The sequence below is a fragment of the Urtica dioica genome, chromosome 12, assembly GCF_054948205.1.
Source record: "Urtica dioica subsp. dioica isolate 48M chromosome 12, U.dioica_male_clone48M_v1_H2, whole genome shotgun sequence".
Classification (NCBI taxonomy): Eukaryota; Viridiplantae; Streptophyta; class Magnoliopsida; order Rosales; family Urticaceae; genus Urtica; species Urtica dioica.
Genome location: NC_142767.1, coordinates 15,746,018 through 15,760,746, shown reverse-complemented (window position 1 = coordinate 15,760,746; position 14,729 = coordinate 15,746,018). Strand labels below are relative to the sequence as shown.

Genomic DNA, 14,729 nt, shown 5'->3' with positions numbered 1-14,729 from the left:
AAAGACTCCAAAGAATCCATCAAAACCGCAGCTTCACGAGATTCCCTATCCGTTAGGTTCCTGGGAAAACAGAAATCCCAATTGACAAGGTCGGGGTTTTCGGGAGAAAGAGACGCAAAACTTTGGATATTCCCATTCTTAATCGGGCATAACCTGGCCAGCCCCGGGAAACGGTCCTTGAAACATCTATCACTAGCCCAAACATCTTCCCAAAACCGAACCACTGACCCGTCTAGAACCCTCCAAGAGACACGGCTGAAAAAAAACTTCCCGCACCACAGAGATCGACCTCCACCGACTGCGAAAAGAGTGATCTACCGCTACTCCCGGATCCCAACCGTTAGGAAGAGTTCCGTAAATCGCTGAGATCACCTTATGCCATAAAGCATCTTCCTCAAGGGGGAAACGCGAAAGGCATTTAGCAAGGAGCGTTGAATTCTTGTTCACAACACTTCCGAAGCCCAAACCTCCTCTTTCTTTGGATTTCGAACAAACATCCCACACGGCCGCTCGCATTCGCTTCGAATCGAAACCTTCCCAGAAAAAAGATTTCATCAACATCTCGATCTCATCAGCCACTCCTTTCGGCATTTTGAAGATAGACATGAAGTAAGTGGGGAAGGCTGAAAGAACCGATTTAATAAGCGTCATCTTTCCTCCCTTCGAAAGAAAACCCCGTTTCCATCCGACCAATCTTGTGGACACCTTAGCCAGCACCGGGTCCCAAAAACTTTTCCTTATAGGGCTATCCCCTAAAGGCATACCCAGATAACTGATCGGCCAACTGTCAACTTGGCAGCCCACAGCCCCGGCGATCGCTGTAATCTCCACCTCTGAACAATTATTTCCAACGATACTGCTTTTTTCTATGTTAATGGACAGCCCCGAGGCATAACAGAAATCCTTAACAATAGAAAAAAGAGAAACCCAATTCGACGGGTCAGCATCGCCGAAAACCAACGTATCATCCGCAAACTGAAGGTGGGACAGCTTGACAGCCCCTGAACCGATCCCGATGGCCTTGAAACAACCTCTATCCACACCTCTAGAGATACGACGCGAAAGAGCGTCCGCTACTATAACGAAAAGGAACGGGGATAAGGGGTCCCCTTGACGAATGCCTCTCGATCCGACAAATTTTTCTCGAGGTTTTCCGTTAACCAACACCGAAAACGAAACCGACTCAACGCAACCCCTAACCTAACTTCTCCACCGAGCATCGAAGCCTTTTTTCTCCAATACGAAGTCCAAAAAGGTCCAACTAACCTTGTCGTATGCTTTCTCAAAATCCAGCTTTAGGACCGCTCCCTTTCTACACGCTCGATTGGTTTCTTCCACAACCTCGTTGGCAATAAGGATCAGGTCGGTAATTTGGCGGCCTTTAACAAATGCCCCCTGATTTTCACTGATCGTTTCAACCATCACCGAAGAGATTCTATTGGCTAAAACTTTCGTGATAATTTTATAGAGGCTAGTGACAAGGCTTATGGGTCTAAAGTCTTTCACTTTGCTAGAGTTTACCTTCTTAGGAATCAAACAAAGAAGAGTTTCGTTGGTGATATTGTTGACTATCCCGCTGGTCCAAAATTCTGCGAAAACTTTCACAAGATCGGCCTTGAGCACGTCCCAAAAAGTCTGGAAAAAATCAATGGTGAAGCCGTCGGACCCCGGAGACTTACCTCGAGCACAACCGAAGACACCTTCCTTAATTTCTTCCTCTGTAAAAGGTCTTGACAGCTCTCCCGCGCTCTCTAAGTCGATAGGCTGCCACAAAACCTCATCCCATTCTATCGTAGCGGACGGTTGCGCTGAGAAAAGCGAGGAAAAAAATCTGGTAATCTCCTCGACAATAAGGTTTTCGTTGTCCACTATTAGATGGCATAGATGTCAACATTGTTGAAATATCGGTGACATTTTAGGCCAAATTAGTCTTTTGGTGGAAAGTAAAAATGTTATCAAATTGGTGACAAATAGGGCAATTTACTTATTTATACCATTTAACCTTTTATTTATCTTTTTATGTATAATAATTAATATGATTATTTTAACCACATTTTTTTATAAAACATTTCAAATAGCTACCCTAAAAACGATTTTCTACTTGTGCACTGCCCTCGCCACTGTAAAGATCGCTATACACCGCAATTTCCAGCGTCTCCGAGTTTCAATTCGTGCTTCGGTCCGGCTGAAAAGCAAGTTTTCAGAGCCGTGAATGAGAGACAAAGAAGAATAATGTACGGCGGCGATAATGACGGTTTCGCCGCGAAAAGGATGCGGAAGCTCACTCAGAGAAGAGCCGTGGACTACACCAACACGGTTATCCGCTACACTCAGGTAAGCTCTTCGATTCCGTTTCGCATTTTTCATTTTGTTCTTCGAGTCTCTGATTCGATGCGTTGTTTTCATTCTTTCCTCAGACTCGGATGTTCCAGAGAGATTCCAGGGACAGGACGATTCTGCAGCCCACTCCAGCGGCGGCCATTGATGTCCGTGCTTCGTTTCTCTCTCTCTCTCTCTCTCTCGTCTTCTGATTACGCTTTGTCGTGTGTTCTTCTCACAGGTATTGCCTACGGTGGCGTATTCGGATAATCCATCGACGAGCTTCGCAGCGAAATTCGTACACACTTCCCTGAATAAGAACCGTTGTTCGATCAATCGGGTCCTGGTATGTGATTTGAAGAGTTGAGTGTTTCTGTGTGTGTGTGTGTCTGTTTTTGGTCATGTTGTCTTCTGAATTTCTGCTTTGCTGCTCGAAGTGGACTCCGACTGGAAGACGCCTCATTACCGGGTCGCAGAGTGGGGAATTCACATTGTGGAATGGACAGTCTTTTAATTTTGAAATGATCCTTCAGGTAGAGTATACTGTTTATCTTGTTCTTCATCGATTCTGGATTATGTGTTGTGACTAGTCTTTTATTTATTTATATTACAAATTCATTCTTTTCCTGATATTTAGGCCCATGATCAAGCAATCAGGTCTATGGTGTGGAGTCACAATGACAACTATATGGTCTCTGGAGATGACGGGGGTACGATTAAGTAAGCGTACTGGGTTGTACTTAATATAGTTTGAATTGTTTCTGGTGCTTTTTTATTTGCTGATTGTGATGTTGTGTGCGCGTGGTATAAATTGTTAGGTACTGGCAGGACAACATGAATAATGTGAAAGCCACTAAAAATGCTCATAGAGAGTCGGTTCGGGACTTGAGGTCATATATATATATATATATATTTTTTTTGCGCGTAACTTTTGCGTGACCATGCGACCGCAGGCGTGTTGATAAAGATCTTTTGCAAACAGCTTTTGTAAGACGGACTTGAAGTTCTGTTCCTGTTCCGACGATAATACGGTCAAAGTTTGGGACTTTGGTCGGTGCGTAGAAGAGCGCTCTTTAACCGGTAAAGTGATTCGAATACTTAAGAGATGTGGCAATGAGGATATTTTCTGGTTAGATGGGTAATTTACTATGTAGATTTACCTGTTATAATCCATCATCTTAAAATCAGGATCCGACCCTGTTCGTGTGTATGCATGTGCTCACCATATGCTGCTGTAAAGTTCTTGTTTAGATCATATAAAGTGCTCATAAAGTAACCGTTGAAGTTTATTGTTGGGTTTGAACTCAGGCAGGCCATGGTTGGGATGTGAAGAGTGTTGACTGGCACCCTACAAAGTCCTTACTTGTTTCAGGTGCGTCCAAAAGTTCTTGTATGAAGATATGTGTATTGTAGGACACTTATATGGACTGGTATCTGAATTCGTTGATGTGAGAATTTGTGTACCTCAGGTGGGAAAGACAGCCTTGTAAAACTTTGGGATGCTAAATCGGGGAGAGAGCTTGCTTCTTTGTAAGTTACGGGCTTAATTATTTCGGCATGCAATAGTTTATTCTATGGGACTCCTTTAGAACGTTTTGAATTTATTTTGCAGTCATGGCCATAAAACTGTAGTTCTTTCTGTCAAATGGAACCAAAATGGTAATTGGGTACTAACAGCTTCAAAGGATCAGATCATCAAGGTGCACATGGCCTACCGTTTTCTGTTTTACATCGATTTAACTGAACTTTAGAGTTTTTTCCCTCTTCACTTTATAATTGATTCTCGTGGACTTGCTGTCGAATTTGCAGCTGTATGACATTAGGGCTATGAAGGAGCTTGAATCTTTTCGTGGACATCGGAAAGATGTAACCGGTTAGTGGCATATCATTTTCTTTGTATTTTTTATTTTAAAGAATATTATTGATGTGGTTGCGTGGACTATTATAGTAGGGAAATTAAAATTTTGTTCGATAAATTTACCTCCGCATCATAGACCCAGATTTCTGCTTAGTTTAGAATATTAGTCAGAAGAATAAAATAGTTTGATAGGCCGTGTTTAGATTGATGATCAACAGAAGAAAAGAAAGAAATTTAAGAGCTGGCATACGTGAAGGTCTTGATCACTAGTTGAAGTAAAATCTTTGGTGCTACCTAAGTTATGTACTATAGCTGTAAGCTTTACACCTATTTCCAGAACTAAGTTGCATTTGTCTAATTCAAAACTGTAGGCTTTAGAAAAAAAAAGAAAAGAAAATTTTGTTCCACTCTTTCTTTATCAGGATCTTGTGCAAGTATATTTTGGATTTCTGTAATAATAATAATTCTTTGTTCATATTGCTAGCTCTGGCGTGGCATCCTTTCCATGAAGAATATTTTGTCAGTGGGAGTTATGATGGATCCATCTTTCATTGGCTTGTAGGGTAATGCATTATCTCACTAAAAAACTATGCTAATTATGATCAGTTAGTCTTTTGAGCTTTCATTGTCAACCTTAGATTCAGTATGGAAATCTATCTCACGTTATTTTAATGGTATATTCCTGTATAATAATTAGCAGACAGAATACTGAAGGGGAAAAGTAAAAACAAATAGGAAGTTATTGCATGCATTCTACTCGTTTATTACTTTTGATGTATCTAATTAAGGTAGTGTCTCTGGTTGTGAGTGTTCATGGTCTTGCTTGATATACCAGTCTGGTAAACTATTTACTACTGAATTTCTCCTGTAGAGTTCTTTAGAGTTTGATAGTAATTTTAGAATGATGTCCAGTCTTATGACTTGTTCATTCTGATACACAGGCATGATACTCCTCAGATTGAAATTCCGAATGCACATGACAACAGTGTGTGGGATCTTGCATGGCATCCTATAGGATATCTTCTTTGCAGGTGAACATTTTATTTGTTCTTGATATGATAATCTTGTGTTGTGACAATAGTTATATGTATATCAATGAGTTACGCTATTTTAGTTATATAGAAATTCTACTGAGGTTTTGTACAACAAATTCACATTAGACAATCATTACACATCCCCAAAACGAAAGTGAAAAAAGCTTGATTAGGATTCGAACAACCATGCTACTGCACCTGCACTGTCTATTATTGGTTAATTTATTACTAAATTGCTAAAAACATTTGTTACAAGCAAGAAGTATTTATTATATTTTATCTAATACTATGAAATTTCTCCATTTGTGAACTTTTGTTTCTCTTTTCTTGCAGTGGCAGCAACGATCACATGACAAAATTCTGGTGCAGAAACAGACCTGGGGACAGTGGTCGTGACAAATTTAATCCCAGCCAGAATCAAGGTTACCCCTTTATGAATTCCGTAATTATTTACTTCATTTCATGCTCTTATCAAATATTACATGCTATGTTTGGTTAGAACTTTGGCATCCGGTAAAGTCACAATGCAGGCATTGATGCTTCTCTTAAAGGGTATTTAGTTGGTAGAAAACAGAAGATAACATGTGATTCATGCATTTGCATGATATGTTTGGCTAAAATCAGTTTTCCTAACAAAGTGTACCAAAAAAACTATAATAATTTGCGTTTAATGTAAATCTTCATAACTGATTACTTCTCAGGTTTTGGTGACCAAAATCCTGCACTTCCTGGCCGATTCCCAGGCAACTTTCCGGGGCCCGAAGGTCCAACAACTCCTGGCCCATTCCCTCCCGGGCTGAACAGAATTGAAGGCAACATTCCCGGCGTCGGAGTTGCGATGCCATTATCAATTCCATCACTCGATTCATCGGGCCAGGGAGAGCAAAAACAGCATCATCCGGTCATGATGCCTTTAGGGGCTCCGCCTCTTCCGCCCGGTCCTCATCCCTCGCTCATGGCTCCCAATCAGCAGCAACCCTATCAGCAGAATCCTCAACACATGCCTCCTCTACAGCAACACCAACAACTTCACCAAGGACACCCACAGCAAATGCAAGTCCCGATGCCTATGCAACAACTACAGCCTCCCTCGCATATGCCCTTGCTCCCTCATCCCCATTTGCCTCGCCCACCGCCCCAGATGCCCCCGCATGGTATGCCATCGTCGATCCCGGGATCTTTGCCTATGCCTTCCTCACATTCCATGCCTGGGCCTCCGGGGCCCGGTCCAATGGTATGATTCATCTTAATACACGCTTGTTATTATTTCTCCTTATCTTCCGATATGAATATTTTTCTTTTTTTAAATGTATGAAACCTGCCCATAATTTGCAAGTGAAGGATTTGGATAACGGATATGATAGGCTTAGAGGCCTTTGTCCTTTCTTCCTGCGTCAGTCAGTTGATTTCCTGTGCGGCATTCCTATATTTGCATGATTTGGTTTAATGAATACCATTATTTAGGTTTGATAGGTGGGAGTGTTACATCTATACAGGATTAGCCTGAAAAGAAAAATTAATAAAAATAATTTAAGAGGTTCTATTTAGAGGAAAAGCCTGTTACGGATGCCGTTTCTTCTTAGGTTCAGCACGTATTCTCTAGTCAGATTTCTTTGTGAAAACATCCATATGAGCTTTTGATCTGTATTCTTCTTGGTTTTTGTGAACTTGGTTTCTTATATGAGACGTAAAGGTACTAATTTCGGAACTCTGAATTGATTAGGATGATTCGCTAGAAGTGAAGAGGTTTTCTCTTGCAGCAAGTGTTTCTATAAGTTGTAACTGATCTCTCTCTTTTTTTTTTTTTTTTTTTTTTATTATTTAAAATTCAGGGGATGCAGGGCTCAATGAATCAGATGGGTGTTCCTCCTCCGCAAATGGGTCAAGGGCATTATATGGGCATGAACCCAATGCACTCCGGTGCGGGTGGGCAACCTCAACAGGGTGGCGGTTACGGAAATGCCATGCCAAACATGCAGGGCCCACCAAACCCAAGTGGGCCCCCAATGTATCAGCAGCAGGGTGGTGCTTTTAACCGAGGCCCACCTGGACAAATGCCCATGATGCCGGGGTACAATCCATACCAGGTATTCAACATTCATCTCTGCTTCTCAATTTCCCTTTTTCTTTTGTTATCTGTTGCAGAAAAGGGGAAAAAATGCGATAATAGATATAGTATCATATGATGGTCTATTTTGTCATTTAAAGAGTCTTACAATGTATTTGGCTGGGCTCTTAAGGAGTTTTTTTTTTTTTAAGTTATTTATTAATTTATTTTTAGTTTGTTTTGTGTGTGTGTGTGTGGTAGGGAATTCAGTGATTTTTCACATAGGCTTTTCTAGTTATTTAGCATATTTTTTCCTTTCAGGGTCAATCTTGTTTTATTTCTTTTAAGTCTCTTTTTCAAGAGATCCTTTTCTCCTTCTATAAACACATCCAAGTTGTACTAGGCTATCCATAAGTACACTGGAAGAATTGCTTGCTTTCTTTCCAAGGAAGAGTGTAATCTATACCACTTGACATTGCCAGTGTTCTTACTTCTTACCGTGTTAATACAGAAATATGACATAGGCTTTTCTAGTTATTTAGCATATTTTTTCCTTTCAGGGTCAATCTTGTTTTATTTCTTTAAGTCTCTTTTTCAAGAGACCCTTTTCTCCTTCTATAATCACACCCAAGTTGTACTAGGCTATCCATAAACACTGGAATAATTGCTTGCTTTCTTTCCAAGGAAGACTGTACCACTTGACATTGCCAGTGTTCTTACTTCTTACCATGTTAATACATAAATATGTGTATAGCTGCTAGAACAAAAGATTAGTCACCATAAATTTACTGGAATATACACATCAATTTGCCTTCTGCTTCATGTGTATCATTCACTTTCCAAATTGGACTCCTTTGGAAATAGATCTTACCTTTTTAATGACTCCTTGACCACTTGGGATGTAAACAAAATCTACTGAGACAAAACTGACTATGAGACATAATTCTAGAGACCCAAACCATCTATCTATCTAAATACATAGATATGTATATATTTTTCATATCGTTTTCGTGTTTTTCTTCATTTCAGTCTGGGAGTCAATCAGGTATGCCACCACCTCCGCCGCAAGGGCCACCACCTCACGGTCAACAACCTCAATAGTCTTCTTGTTGAATGTTAGGTCTGTAAAATAACTGACTTGTTTTAATCGTCAGAATCTGCACGTTTACTATTAACATCTTGACACATCCTATAATTTCTTTTTTGGTATTTTTCTCTCTCGCTTTTCTTAGCATATCGGTTGCGGTTTAGTGTCTAGAATTAGTATGGCGTTTTATGCTTGAGAATATTATAATCTTTCTTTGTTTATGGATTTTCATAGTCTGAACTAATGTATTTTATTTAGTTTTAAATCTGAAGCATGCTTGTGTTTTACTTGGAATATTTGAACGGACAAGAAAGAAAAAAACGGAAGATTTACACTACCTGCTAAATAACCCGAGTATCCAAATTTATGTCACAAAATATTTTTTAAGAGAGCATAATATATCAAATTATGTTACAAAATAAACAATGCATCTCCTGTTTGCATCCCAAACCAAAGAAAAATATTTATAAAAAAAATAAAAACATGGGTCTTATTTGACGGAAAGGTGGGTCATATCTTGGCCTGTATTTCTCTTTGAACTCAATATTCTGTAAAAGCGCTAATAAGCGTATCTTTTCCATCCATTTACTAGAAAATAAAAATAAAAATAAAAATCTGATTTCCTTGTAGAATGTGGAGATTCTGACATTAGCTTAACATTATTGTTAAGACTTCAAAAACTTCACAGAACCAGGTGCATCCTAAGTTCAAAACGACAATAAAATGAAAACAAAATATAAAAAATTTCTCTGTTATCTCTATTCGAATTCAATACAGTTACAAACATGTTCAGATACACAGGAAACCAAGAGCCAAATATTCCACGAAGATAAAGAATAAAAACTTACAAACTGATGGTAAATTATGAAGTTACAGTACGTTCCAGAGATCGAATTTCTGAAGCATGGAAAGCTGGTCCTTGTCGGTGCGAAGGTTGTCGCAACCCCAAACCTCGAGATTGGCGAGTCCGGAGAGGTTTTGGAGCCCTTTCGGGAGGCTTTCGAGGTTCGGGAGCCTTTGGAGCTGAAGCGACGACAGGCTGTTCGGAAGCAGCCAGTTGTCAGGGAACTCCTTCAGCCCGCCGCAGCCCCCGAACGCCAGCTCAGCGAGGCGGGTCAGCCTGTGCAGGCCCCACCGGAACGACGGCCGAAGATTCTCGCAGTTGAGCACCGACAGCGACACCAGGCTGACCGGAAGACCGCCCTCAGGAAACTCCGCGACGTTCGGGCAGCTTTCGAGGGACAGGGCTTCGAGGGACGCGAGGGCGTGCATTCGGGCCGGAAGGGACTCGAGGCCCAATAAGTTGGAAAGTCTTATGGTCCTCAGCGCTGCCCAGGCCCGAGACCGGGGCGGGCCCGCATCGTGGAACCTCACGAGGTCCGGGCAGTCTGATATCTCGAGGCGGTCGAGGTGGGCTAGGCTGCGGAGGCCGTCGGGCAGCCGGGTCAGGCTCGGGCAGTCGTGCACGATGAGCTCTTTGAGACTGAAGCCGGGCAAGTGGAATCCGGTGATCGAACGACAACCTGCGATCGTCAAGATCTCGAGAGAGCCCTCGTTGATCGTCGTCTCTTCTTTTGTGATGGACTCTAGTCTGTCGCAGCCTTGTATCTCGAGCTCCTTGAGCGTGCGTGGAAGCTCGTCCCACGGTAAAGACGTGATGGAAGAACAGCCTTCGATGATCAAGTACTCGAGCGACGATGAGGATTTCAAGTCGGGAAGGGACTGAAGGGATTCGCACTCTCTAATCTCTAGGCCTTTGAGAGTGGAAGGCAAACCCGTCGCAGCGAAAGACACGAGCGAAGGGCACGCCCAGACCCTCAACTCCTTCAGAGCCGAGAACTCACTCAGGCTCCGAGGAAGCTCCTCCAAAACCGTACACCCTGAGATCTCCATTCGCTCGAGGGACCGGATTTTTTGCAGGTCGGCCAAAGCCCCGAGGTCACTCATGTCTGCTATGTGCAGCTCTTCGAGAGCTGTCAGGCTCTCGAAGAACTCGTCGGAGAGACGGGTGAGATTCGGGATTTGGCAGAGCCTCAAGTAGGAGAGGGAATCGAGCCCCGGTATGGTTTGCACCGTGGCTGCGTCGCAGTTGCTCAGCTCCAGATCGCGAATCGAGAGAAGGTCTGGGAGTTTGGTCATGTCCCGACACCCGTCTATCTCGAGCATTGTCAGGGAAGGAAAACTGCCCGGAAGTTCCTTCAAGTTCGGGCACGCCCATACTGAAAGCTCGAGAAGGCTCGGGAATCCCACGCCTACCGGGAACCTCCTTATCTTCGGGCAGTTCTGCATTTCGATCTTCTCGAGCCGAGGGAAGTCTTCTCCGCCGTTTTTAGTCCCGGAAGAAAGCCACTCCTCTAAGCTCATCATGTTGTCAAACTTCAGCGTCTTTAGAGACGAGAAAGGTGAGTTCAGCGGCTGTTCATCCCCGTAGAACTCAACCCCGACCCTTTTCACTCTCTCCATTCCTTCGAGAACGAGGTCCTCTAGTGAAGGAAGTTGCCCGATCGCTGGAAGATCGGTACACTTTTTGCAGTTACTGAGCTTCAGGAACCTGATTTGGGAAAACAGAGGAGACTCTATCCATTTCGGAAATGTCACTCCGCCGTAGCCTCGAATCGTGACTTTTGTGATGTTAGTGTGAGGTTGTAACATCTCAAGGACCAGCGTTTCAGCTCTCTCGTCCCTCGGATTCTCTTCGTGCTCCGACCCCACCGAGTCCTGGTCGTACTCGTTCACAGTTTCGTGAAAAGTCGGGAACCTCTTGCTTTTGTAACCCCTCGTGCTAACGTCCCGATGCTGTGTAAAAAAATTCACTTCCTCTTCGTACGAATCGTCGGCACACGAATCGTCAAAGCTATTCCATTGAAACACTATACAACTGAGTTCTCGTTTCTCCTTCATATTAGCCTCCACCGCGTCGATGAAACCGACGACATTCTTTAGTCCCGAGATCTGGAGCGACCCCCGAAGCTGCGACAAACCGCCTAAATCTTTGATTCCCGACCCGGAATTTTCGCCCACTACAAAATTCGACAGTTTCTGGAGATTCCGCAGCTCGCAGATCTGTAACGGCATTTCCCTCAACCGAGTCCCACTGATAAACAGATCCCGAAGGAACTTCAAGTTCCCCATTTTCGACGGTAGCTTTGTGAGGTTTCGACATTGTGACAAGTCCAGCGTTTGTAGGTTGTAGAGTTCGTTTGTGGACTCGGGTAGAACTTTGATGGCGGTGCGAGAGAGGTTCAAGTAGCGCAGATGCTTCAGATTGCCGATCGCATTCGGAAGTTTTGTGAGGCGACAGGAACTGAAAGAAAGCACTCTCAGGTACCTTAGCTTTTTCAAAAGCTCACGAGGGACATTGTCGGCCAAATAGCTGACTCCGATGTTGTCTATCATCGGATCCAGCGGAAGAAACGTGCGGAGGTGTTTGACCCGGTCAAATGTCTCGAATCTCGTCAGTTCGTCGCGGTTTCCACGGATATACGACGAGTGGCGAGCCTTCTCGAAGATCCCATCTTCACTCAATTCCTCCAATCTGAAACAGAACTCCCCGGCGACGAAATCGGCCAACTCCTTTAGAAGCCCGTGAACCACGAACCTCGAAGGGTTGTCGACGGAAGGTTCTAAGACCGACCTCGACACGAGTTCTCGGAAATACTCGTCCCCTACTTCTTCCAACCTCTTCTTCCCCTTTGGTTGGCGTAGAAACCCCTCTGACATCCACATCGAGACGAGCGAGCTTTTGTCGTATTCGTGTCCCGGAGGGAAAACAGCGAAGAACGCGAAGCATTGCTTGAGATGCGAAGGAAGGTGGAGATAGGTCGGGCTCAGAGTCCGGAGAATGTCGCTCTCTTCGCTCGGTGAATCCCAAATCCTCTGGCTCGACACGTCGTTCCACTCGTCCTCTCTGCTTCTGGAGCGCAACAAAACGCCGAGCCTCTTGGCAGCCATAGGCAAGCCTTCGCACCTCTTCACGATTTTTTCTCCGACGCTCTTCAGGCTCGGAGCGACACCGCCCTCGGACACCTGGCGGGAGAAAATTTCCCAGCAATCCCCGTCGGAGAGCCGTCTCGGGCGATGAGCTGGCTCCGTGCCCAAGCTCGCGGCCACATCAGCGTTCCGCGTCGTCACGATCACCTTGCTTCCTCTCTTTCCCGACCTCATCGGCTTCCACAGACGATCCCAGTCCCCGTTTCTCTTTCCCCAAACGTCGTCGAAGACTACAAGAAATCTCTTCCCTTCCAACTTCTTACTCAGTCGGACCTGAAGCGAGTCGAATCCCTCGTCACGATCAGCGTCGCTTCTCGAACCACCCGACCCGAGAATAGTCCTCGTCACCCTCACCGGGTCGAACCGCTCGGTCACGCAAACCCAAACCCTAATCTCGAACCGCCCGACAACTCTCTCGTCGTTGTACGCCAGCTGAGCCAGGGTCGTCTTTCCGATCCCGCCCATCCCGACTACCGGGACGACCCCGATATCGCACTTACCTTCGTCCGCAAGCAACGCGGCCACGACCGCTTCCTTATCCCCGCCCCTCCCCAAAACCGAGCCCTCGTCCACGAGAGAAGTCGTCTCGAGCCTCCGCTCCGCCGACCCGTCCCCGACCCGCTCCCTCAAGCCGAGCACGTTCTTGTACTTCGCGACGAGCTCGAGCCGCTCGACGACCTTCCTGAGCCGAGACTCGACGCTCTTCCCGCTCGAAGAAGGAGTGAGGGTCGACGAAACCCGGGCGGTCAAGCTGTTCCAAGCCTCGCGGTCCAGCAAAGACTCGACCTTGGAACGGCATTTGAGGGCCTCGGTGGCGAGCTCGTCGAGCAAGTCCTCCGCATCGTAAATCCCGTCCCTGGCCGCGTGAAGCCACCGCACCACCGCGGGGCTGTGGAACTGCTTTTCCTCGGCGTCCCCGAGCAACGCCGTGACCGTCAGAAGCGTGATCTTCAGCTTCTCGAGCAGCTCGCCGTAGCTCTTCCCGAACAGCATGCCCATGAACTCGTTGGAGGCTAATCTGTCGAACAGAACTTGAAGGAAGGCAGAGAGAAACGCCTCTCCTATTGCCATCTCAAATGTCTGTCTCTGCAAATGCCATTTGAAACGTATCTGATTATGCCTTGCACTGTACTTCATGAGCACCACTGCCCGTTTCTAGAGAAATGATTGATAGTAACAGAAGATAATAGTTGTAAGGTAATATGACTGAAAATTAACAAACAGTGACATGTATATTTTACCAATTTCTTCATAGAACTAATTCTCAAAAAAGAGGTCTCTGATCATTTAAGATGACTTTTTTTTTCTTTCTTGTAAAAAAAAAGAAAAAGAAAATCAAAACAGTATTTAAGATCATATACATCTGAGCTCCTGAATGTCTTTTTTTGAAAAAGTAAAGAAACTATCTGGATTATATTTCATGACCTTTGGGAACAAAAGAAAACTCGAGCTAATGAAGCAGCTTATAGATCGTGGGAGAGAGAGAGAGAGAGAGAGAGAGAGAGAGAGAGAGAGAGAGAGAGAGAGAGAGAGAGAGAGAAACACGCATACCAAAGAGAGCCGAACTTGGATCAAAGAAAGATTTTCTCAGTTGCCAAGCATAAACCAAATTGAGGCTCACCGTTGGCTCTGAGACAAAGCTTATGAAATCTGGTTAAAAGAACTGAAAACTTGTCATATTCTTCGTTCAGCTTCTGAAAGCATATAATTTTGTTCCGAGTGTTCCTCCTGTGGTGTGTAGTATTATTATCAGTCAAAAAGTCCGGTTTACTTTTTCTTTATAAAAATGAAAAGGCAAAAAAAAAGTCGCCAACCTTTATTTATTTATTTTTTTTTTAAATAAAGAACGGAAAAGTTTTATTTGACCAGAATGCTGTCTCTTACATACTCCAAGAGAAATTTGACGTGTTTATCACATATAAATGTTTTAGCACTCTTCGTTGTCAAATTGAATTGACTACACGTCACTTTTTTTTTTTAAGGATGGATAGTGACTCACACTTAGAATTGAGGCTTAATTTTTTTTGGTAATGGTAATCTGCTTAAACGCATGAGATTTTTGTCGGAGGAGTAAGACTCGAGATAGTTGTATGGATCATAGCTTGACGTTTGATATGAAGCTTTAGGACTCTCGAGACTAAGTTAGAACAATCTAAAAAGTTAAAACAATTGATCAACGTTATTGTCAGAAGGTATTGGCAATCGATCCCAGCTATTATGTGATTTTAGGAAAGAGTAAAAAAAAAATAGGGTTTTTCTAAACACATTAAAAAAAAAATTATTTTTTACAAAATTTAAAGTCATTTTTCTTAAAATTTGCGCCTTTTTTTTGGGCTTTTTTCCACAAAAGTTTTGAAACCTTATTTAAGTGACTTAAAGCCTCGGGCATGGCCT

At 43.8% G+C, this 14,729-nt stretch overlaps 2 protein-coding genes across 3 annotated transcripts; one reads left to right on the top strand and one right to left on the bottom strand.

Moving 5' to 3' along the window:
- The first annotated feature begins 2,096 nt into the window (after positions 1-2,096).
- On the top strand, positions 2,097-8,632 carry FY (Transducin/WD40 repeat-like superfamily protein). Of its 2 annotated transcripts, none has more exons than XM_089603300.1 (17): positions 2,097-2,334; positions 2,418-2,486; positions 2,561-2,665; positions 2,757-2,852; positions 2,957-3,039; positions 3,138-3,209; positions 3,302-3,399; positions 3,632-3,691; positions 3,789-3,849; positions 3,932-4,019; positions 4,129-4,192; positions 4,662-4,740; positions 5,119-5,208; positions 5,545-5,633; positions 5,913-6,445; positions 7,053-7,298; positions 8,288-8,632. In XM_089603300.1, the coding sequence occupies exons 1-17, from the start codon at positions 2,233-2,235 to the stop codon at positions 8,357-8,359; spliced, it is 2,007 nt and encodes a 668-aa protein (XP_089459426.1). In that variant the 5' UTR covers positions 2,097-2,232; the 3' UTR covers positions 8,360-8,632. The 2 variants fall into 2 exon arrangements, with proteins under 2 accessions (XP_089459426.1, XP_089459425.1); XM_089603299.1 differs by having other exon boundaries at positions 7,044-7,298.
- Positions 8,633-8,945: 313 nt separating this feature from the next.
- On the bottom strand, positions 8,946-14,067 carry LOC149379548 (putative disease resistance RPP13-like protein 1). Its single transcript, XM_089603522.1, has 2 exons — positions 13,887-14,067; positions 8,946-13,421 (listed from the first exon to the last, which is right to left on the bottom strand). Exon 2 carries the CDS (start codon positions 13,404-13,406, stop codon positions 9,216-9,218), a length of 4,191 nt encoding a protein of 1,396 aa, XP_089459648.1. The 5' UTR covers positions 13,407-13,421; positions 13,887-14,067; the 3' UTR covers positions 8,946-9,215.
- Positions 14,068-14,729: the final 662 nt, after the last annotated feature.